Genomic DNA, 9,089 nt, shown 5'->3' on the forward strand with positions numbered 1-9,089 from the left:
AGGTATCTTCTTATCACTCATAACTAATTGTTCATATTTATCATACTTGTTCTGTCATTTTTGTTTTTTAAGAAAAGAAAGAAAAATTACAGAGTTTGCCATGGTTGCAAAGGAAACCCTGCCACATCTGCCCACCACTCCAGGTCCCACTCTCCTCTCCAATTTTGGAACATATCAGAAATAAATTTGACAGCTCCCCTCTCCCAGAATACAAGAACTCAGGAAATGTTTTACATTTTCCTTTGGAACGATAGAACCAAAGGCCTATTTTCTGAAAAGGAAACCAAAAAGTATGGAAAACTTTCCGCAGTGAGATAAAATCAACCACCCACCTGTCATATCACTTCCTGCTCTGAAGTCTGCGGAGCACAGAAGAGAGCCCAGATCAGAGCAAGAGATTCTTCTTCACCCTACAGGGCAGAGCTGTCAGCATGCCGCTTGTCAGCCTGCTGTGGGCAGTCGTCGTGTCCACCTGTCATGGTAAGGGAGGCATAGGTCTTCTCATGTATTGTTATCTAAAGGGGCTGAGAAGGAGAGAGTCGTAGTGCAGGAACTGCATCACCACAGACCCCAGCTATGGAGAGGCTGATATGTGGTGCCTGGGGTTTGGATAAGGTGAAGGATAGTTGGGGATGCGATCAGCTTGTGAGTCTGCCTGTCTTATCTGTCGGGTGTCATGCCCTCTCCTCTTTCCCACAGGATCCAGCATGGCCCAGAAAGTCACTCAGACTCAACCAGACATATCTGTGCGGGACACAGAGACTGTGACCCTGAACTGCATGTATGACACTAGTGACAGTAATTATTTGTTCTGGTACAAACAGCCTCCCAGCAGGGAGATGATTCTCATTATTCGCCAAGAAGCTTATAGACAAGAGAATGCAACAAATAATCGCTTCTCTGTGAACTTCCAAAAAGGAAATAAATCCTTCAGTCTCAGGATCTCAGACTCTCGGCTGGAGGATGCTGCAACGTATTTCTGTGTTCTTGCAGGAGCACAATGACAAGAGCAGCAGGGAGAGACTTACAGAAACCTCAGACCTCAGTGTCCGTGCAGAGGTTGGTTGGGGGGCGACTAGGATACCAGAAACATAGAAATCATTTACTTCTCTTGGAATAAAACCTCCTTATATCTGAATAAAAGAAACACACAGATATGGATGTCTGCAAACTATAATCCTTAAGATAAGAGTAAAAATAATATGTACAGTGCTTTCCAGTTTTATGAAGTATCTTCATGCATTCTGTCACATGTAACCCTCATCACTTTGTATAGTATACATTACAGATCAGACAAGTTCTTTGTCCAGTAAACATTTATAATTTGCCTAGGAGCACATACCTCTAAAATTCTTAACCTTTTCCATTTTGCTGGTTGTTGCTTGTTCTTTTAATTGTCCATCCATGTCCAAAACCGAATCTCTCTGAATAAGGTATCCATTTTTTTAAAGATTTTATTTATTCATTTGAGAGAGAGACTGCAAGCAAGAGGAGACGGATAGAGAGAGAAGCAAACTCCCCGATGAGTAGGGAGCCTAATCTTGGACTCAGTCCCAGACTCCTGGGATCATGACCTGAGCCAAAGGCAGATGCTTAACCGACTGAGCCACCTAGGCATGCAAGGTACCCATTTTAGAACACAAAGGGTGTGACAGTTGAAGGCATAACCAGGAAAGGGATCCACTGGTCTTACCACAGACCAAAAAGATGACCTAGACTCATGGTACCTAGATCAGATGACCTTAGAGCCATGATAGAATGGTCTATTAAAGGGTCAGTTAAGAAGCCAGTTCAATGGCATCACCCTTAATGGTTGGAATGTATATTCCGGAAGTGATAATATTCATTAAACCAATGGCTGATATATGGTGCTGTGACACCCTAGCTAAAATATACAAATTTAGAAATGAAGAGATGGAAGTAGACTAGACTCTTCTGCTATCATTCCCTGTAACTCATTTCCAGAATTTTTGAGTCCCTTTCCCACAGCCCTAGGCCCTGCTGGATTAGAAGTCCCAGGACTCCGGGAAAGAATGCTTCCACCAGAGGATTCAGTAAGTGTTGCACTAAACCTGTAGCTGTGACTACTGGCTAGGCCATTTTTAATTCCTTGGTCAATGGGACAGCAGGCAAAGAAAGGAGGGCCAATTGACCCTGATTATCATGAAGCATCTGGTTGTTATTACCCAATGAGGGCAAGGAGGGATATGTCTGGAATCAGGGTTTCTCAGGGGGTATTTCATATTCAATAACAGCAGGTGGTGGTTGTGGCCTGAAAAGGACAAAGTGATCAAGAACTGAGATCCCTCAACAATGAAGGTCTGGGTCACCCTATCAGGCAGAAATCTAAGTCCACTAAAGTACTGTCCAATGGCAGGGAAATCTAGAGAAATTAGTGGAGAAGGGAGAAGACTTTCAATTATAGCCTTGGTATCAGTTAAAGAAGTAGGGCCTGAAAGTCATGTCATGCAAGTGTTTTATATAGATTTCAGCCAGCCACAACCTTGAAGACTCAGTGACATAGTGAAAATAATACAGGGCAAGCACCCATCTGAGTAGTGCAAAGAAAGCATTGTAACAAAGATCTCATGTGCTTTGTGGTCATGTTCAAATGCCCAGCTCTGATTTTATCAGTAGGTATGTAGATAATTCTCTGGACACTTGGACTCATCTTAAGTTGATAGCACCCAACATCACACATGCACTGTGTATTTCTTTTTTTACTTCCTACCCCAGAGCCTTCTCTGACTCCTCAGGAGCTCACTTGGGCTATCCACAAGCACAGCCTGAAAGTATAGGAGAACTACCGCCCCTGCTGGCAAGGCCCAACCAGTATGGAGAGAAGCCCTAGGCATGCTCTAGCTTCTTGCTTTCCAGGTCCCCAAGAGGCATCCTGTATGCTTCCCAGAAGAACTTGGCAGAATCAAGCCCCAATCTTATGCTACCAATCTTCTCACTCCTGCTGCCTCAGATCTCTTTCTAAATAAATTACCTTCCTTCACCCAAGTCCTTGCTTCAGGCTCTATTTTGGGGAAAGACAAAATTAACATACACTTTGAAAATTTAATAGAGAAAGAACAGAAGAGAGTTCAAAGTAAATTTTACTGGGCTGATTGCTAATAACAGCAGGTGGGTACTTGAGTGATTAATTGGAAACACAGAAGATGTCAACCTTATTTTTTCAAAAAATGGTGAAACAGATCACATTCATGAAACTACAATCACTGCAGATGTGTTATCATGACTTTTCGTTGCACAAAACCTTTATGCACCAAATCTAAATTCTCATATTATTATCACCTTCCCTGTGTCTGCTTACCCTATACTATTTAAACCTCATTCTTACTTCTTCCCCAAATGTAGCTTTATTCCAGTCTGTCTATCCTCCTTACTGAACCATAAACACTTAAAAGCTCTTGAATTTCTTTTCTGCTTGTTTCACCCATCCTAATTTCCCTTTTATGTATATCTCAAGCTGGCCAAATCATAGTATTCCTATATAAGCACACATTAGGACTCTATCTCCTCCAAGGGTCATCTCTAACAGAGAATCCTCGAATTCTTTCTAATATCATACAATTCGACCTTGAATCTGAAGCAAACAATTTGACTCTTAGTGACTCACCTTCTTAAAGTGTTTGCTATTGTTTCAAGGTACCAATCTTTCTTCTCCCAAATATGTCATAGTCTCTATGAGGACAGAATTTTGCCCTGTATACTTCAGCATTCCTCGGTGCTCTTGGCACAATGCCAGGCACATGGTAAGAGTTAAGTAAAGCCAAGTATCATTCTTAGAATGTATTTCATAATTATCATATAATCATGACAAAATATTAAAGGGAAAAACCAGTACGTTCTAACCTAGTCACAGAAGGCTTATTTGAAAAGGCAAGACAAGATAAAAGGTATGATTTTTAAAGGCAGTGATAAAGGAAAAATAAAGTACATTCTAAATATAAAGTTCTGTTCACTGAGTGTAAACAGAATTCTGAAATTTATATAAACAGATTAGGTCCAGAGCAGATTTCTTGACTAAACCAAATTCTTTCTGTGTAGAGGAATAAATCGTAGGCATTGCCTCTGTTATTATTTCTTTGGCCTGGAGAGGGCACTACTTGCATTCGTTGACAGCAGTTATTTGCAAAAACCTGTGTCATGTTCCAGCATCTAAGTTCCTCACGCATACAAAAGAAAAACAAAAACAAAACTGAGAACAAACCTTTCTTTTTTTTTTTTTCAAACCTTTTTTATCTGAAGAGTCTAGGTCAGATTTCCACATTCTGCAATCAAGTCCTCCATGGTTTTATGAAGGCCAAAGCATAAAAAAGCTTCTAGAAGCCACTGTCATGATCTGATGGCTTCAGATGGGACCTGAGCTGCGAGAATTTATCAGGAACCCAAAGGATCCAGAGGTTTCCAAGAACTAGTCTCTATCTTTTTAGAAGGGACTCAAAGAACAAATGAATGTTTAAATCCACTCTTGAATGTTTACTTTTAAGAAAATTAACCGTCAAATGAAAAAAAGAAAAAAGTTCTTCCTAAAAGGGACCATCAAAGGAGAAAAGAATTTTATTATTTACCATAATTATTTGCACAGTATCTCAGAACCACAGATGTAAGTATGGAAAGCATCTATAATAATCTGGTGCCTTGGTTTTTGTTCTGGTTAAATAGGACTTGGGTGCACAGAGGATGAGTAGCAGCCTCCTCCTATGCTAGTCCCAGCTCCACTGCTCCCTGCATATCCAGACGGTCCACTCGAGAGGCTCAGTCACCCTCCTCTGTACCAAAGGAAGCCCACGGTCCCCAGAGAGCACTCAAGTGCACTGGGCCTTATCCTTGCGTTGGGACCACAACTCAGGACCTAGTAAATAGTCCCATTATCATCTCTGACAAGAGAAAATTATAAATGAATATAATAAATAGATATAAAACTTTTTAAAAAATTTTTAGAAGTTTTTTGCTCACAGTATTTTCAAATAAGGAAGAGAGGTCATGAGAACACTAAACATGAGATGTCGGAGGTGACTGGGGCTGAGACCCTCAGTGTTCTTCAGCCAAGAGCCACCCAACCAAGAGGGAGTGTCTTGATGTCTGGAGCAGCTTCTCCCACTTGGGCCATTAATTGTTGATATGCCTTAGTTTCTGCCTCCAGAAGTTACCCTATGACAACATGGGAGTAGGCATGTGTTGTCCACATGTTTTTCCTCCTAGTTCTTACTTTTTATTGTCTAATTAGCTGACTCTTGTGAGATATCCGTGACAGTAATTTCCAAATACTGTTGGTATCCTGAGGAAGCACAGTAGACCTTCTCAGACTGCCTGGATGGGGCACTGCTTCTTATTTTTTAACCTCTTCTTCTGTTCTCTTCACCCTTCCTTTCTGTTTAATATTCTATAATCTGGCTTTGCTCACCACCTTCTTTAGGTTTCTTAAATGACCCAGCCAAATAATTGTTCTTACCTAAAACAAACAAAAATCCCCAAAACAAAAACAAGGATCATCTGAACATAATATCAAAAGAAAAGAAAGAAAGAAAGAAAAAAGAAAGAAAGAAAGAAAGAAAGAAAGAAAGAAAGAAAGAAAGAAAGAAAGAAAGAAAAGTGGCTTTCTGCCCAAGCTCATATTTGCCCACTTGAAAATTCTTGCTTATACATTATCTTATTGAATCCTCAGAATTCAACAACCAGATCAGTTGTGGCAGCTAGGGACTCACCAGATGATGGATAGAAGATACTAAAATTCTGATTGGCAAGACCAGAGGAGCAGGAAAATATCAAAACACAGCAAGATAGGCCCTCTGGTTTGGGATCGCCAAACATCGTATGTGCACAGTGAATGCAGGCAAGAGGTAGAAAACATTCCTTCCTGAGAGCCTCATTTGTGAATTCATAGCTTCAATGGGACTGACATGGAGAGATAAAACAGTCTACCATCTAGACTTTTCTAAAAAGACTGAAGAGAAGAAGGGAGAAACTGTAATATATTCACATTTTTTCCAATGTTGTGTGATCCTAGAAAATGGTGGGCATGCCAGAAATTTATTTTTTTTTTCAGATTTTATTTATTCATGAGAGACAGACAGAGAGAGAGAGAGAGCCAGAGACACAGGCAGAGGGAGAAGCAGGCTCCATTCTATGCAGGGAGCCCGATGTGGGACTCGATCCTGGGTCTCCAGGACCACACCCTGGGCCGAATGTGGCACTAAACCGCTGAGCCACCCGGGCTGCCCCATGCCAGAAATTTAATCACCAGGGGGAAGAACTGGGCATCTACAGCAATTCACCAGACTGTACTTTAAGAAGTTTTCTGGGGGCCCTTGGGTGGCTCAGTCAGTTAAGCATCTGCCTTCAACTTAGGTCATGATCCCAGGGGCCTGCAGTCTGACCCCCACATCAGGCTCTCTGCTCAGCAGAGAGAGTCTGCTTCTCCCTTTTTTTCTCCCTCTGCCTCTCCTCCCTGCTCATGCTCACTTTATCTCCCTCTCAAATAAATAAATAAAATCTTAAAAAAAAAAAAGAGGTTTTTCTGAAGTTAAGAGTGGTGTCTGTGGCCAAATGCCTAATGTTCACCACATTTCCCAGGTGGAAATAATAAATAGATTGAGGGAGTTAAGGCCACCATTCCCTATACAGCAAGATAGCTTTTACCTTATATTTTTCTCCTCTCCTTTTATGCAGAGGAAAAGTTTACATAAAGCTGGACCATGGAGATGGCCTTTTCTAAGATTGGTTGAAAAAAACTCAAAAGGAAGTAAAAACTAATGCTAATGAGTGGCTCCTTGCATCATGACTTTTCATTTTTGGTCAGTTGCCTCCTCAGAGAAGAATGCATGCATGAGGAAAAATGACATGACTGTCAAGTGTGTAACACAGAGTGTTCCCAAATAAGTTGTATACCAACTGTTCTGATTCTTCATTCACACAAGCCATGTATACAAAAATCCTTTGGGAACATTTGCCACCGGTATTGTAGAGTTGTACAGCTCCTTAACACCACCTAAGCCCAGGTATTCTTTTTTTTTTTTTTAAGATTTATTTATTTATTTTACAGAGAGAGAAAGAGAGAGCCCACACGTGCATGGGGGGTGAGGAGGGCAGGAAGGGACAGAGGGAGAGGGAAAGAGAGAATCCCAAGCAGATTCCCCTCTGAGCATGGAGCCCAATGTGGGGCTCAATCCCAGGACCCTGAGATCATGACCTGAGCCGAAACCAAGAGTCAGCCACTCAACCAAGTAACCACTCAGGGCCCCCCTAAGTCAGGTATTCTTAATAAAATAAAAATTAAAAAATAAATTTTAAAAAATTCTTCAAGCAAATAACAGTGCAGTTAGTTATCAAAATCCTAGTTGCAATTTTTTCTAAACATTCTGAATGTTGCTGTTGTCTTTTTTTTAAGATTTTATTTATTTATTCATGAGAGACACACACAGAGAGAGAGAGACAAAAACATAGGCAGAGGGAGAAGCAGGCTGTATGTAAGGAGCCCAACAAGGGACTCGATCCCAGGACTCCAGGATCACGCCCTGGGCCGAAGGCAGGCACTAAACCGCTGAGCCACCCAGGGATCCCCTGTTGTCTTTATCACTACTTGGAAGTTTGGAGGAATAATTAAAATACAGAATTGGTCAAAGAATAATATAACCAAAATCTGAGTTATGGCAACCTAGATACCATTATGATAATGGCTTCAAGACTTGAAAAAAGAAAAAAGAGAGAGAAAGAAAGCTGATAGGGAAAGCTAAAGTCATTACATTAGCTTTGCCTTTCTTTTCCCCCATCCACCCCATTCTTCTCTCCTGGATTACATCTTCACAAAAACAATTTACCAGCTCCTTCTCTTCTTGATTTTTATCTCAGAACTAGTTATAGTTCTGATATCTCTTTTTAGGTGGCACTATAACCAAACTTTTATTCTCTGAAGCAAAAGACAAAAAGCATTGATAAAATTTGAGCGAGACGCAAGCAACGGCCCACCTGACATACCATTTCCTGTTGTGGAGCAGTGATGTCACCGAGCACCAAATCCAAGATTCAAATCAGAACAAAAGAATGTTTCACCTTGCAGGAGAGAGCTGCCAGCATGGCTTGCCCTGGTTTGCTGTGGGCACTTGTGGTTTCCACCTATCTTGGTAAGGAAGGCACATATTTTTGCTTTTACCACTATCCAACAGGACTGGGAATTGGAAAGATTAGTAACTCAGGCATCTTAGCTCCTCTTTGGTTCTGGCTATGGGGGCCAAAGAAGCAGATGGATATTGCCTGAAGTTTGATAAGAAAAGAAAGATGATTGGGGAATGGGATCAGCTTGTGAGTCTGCCTGCCTTATCTGTCTGGTGTCATGCCCTCTCCTCTTTCCCACAGGATCCAGTATGGCCCAGAAGGTCACTCAGACTCAACCAGAAATGTTTGTTCAGGAGACAGAGACTGTGATCCTGCACTGCACGTATGACACTAGCGACAGTGATTATTATTTGTTCTGGTACAAACAGCCTCCCAGCAGGGAGATGATTCTCATTATTCGCCAAGAAGTTTATAGACAAGATAATGCAACAAATAATCGCTTCTCTGTGAACTTCCAGAAAGGAAATAAATCCTTCAGTCTCAAGATCTCAGACTCTCGGCTGGAGGATGCTGCAATGTATTTCTGTGTTCTTGCAGGAGCACAATGACAAGAGCAGCAGGGAGAGACTTACAGAAACCTCAGACCTCAGTGTCAGTGGTGGGTGGGGGTGGGAGTGTCAGGCAAGGGAAGGAGGTATGGTTGGGGTACCAGGAACAAAGAGAGGAAACCATTGACTTCTCTGGAGAAAAAAAATACTACTCTATAGGACTGAAGGAAACACAGAAAGGATGTCAATAAGCTGTAGTTCTCAAAATAATAATAGAAATAATGAACATACACAATGTGTTACAGTCTCTCAGAGTATCTTCACATGTATTTGCTCCATTTAACCCTGAGGGTCTCGTGTGTTTACAGGACAAGGCAGATATTCTATCCAGTAACTCCCAATGTTAGAACCAAAGCTACATTCTAGAATTGTGCCTTAACCTTTTCACAGTGTATGTCACTCGGATTGCTATCCATC

At 41.4% G+C, this 9,089-nt stretch overlaps 1 gene segment (V, D, J or C); it reads left to right on the top strand.

Annotated features, from left to right (window-relative positions):
* The first annotated feature begins 366 nt into the window (after positions 1-366).
* LOC144321283 (T cell receptor alpha variable 38-1-like) lies at positions 367-1,004 on the top strand. The segment is given in 2 exon segments: positions 367-480; positions 700-1,004. Coding segments are annotated over 2 exon segments (354 nt in total).
* The last annotated feature ends 8,085 nt before the right edge of the window (positions 1,005-9,089 follow it).

Source organism: Canis aureus, chromosome 9 (assembly GCF_053574225.1).
Source record: "Canis aureus isolate CA01 chromosome 9, VMU_Caureus_v.1.0, whole genome shotgun sequence".
Lineage (NCBI taxonomy): Eukaryota > Metazoa > Chordata > Mammalia > Carnivora > Canidae > Canis > Canis aureus.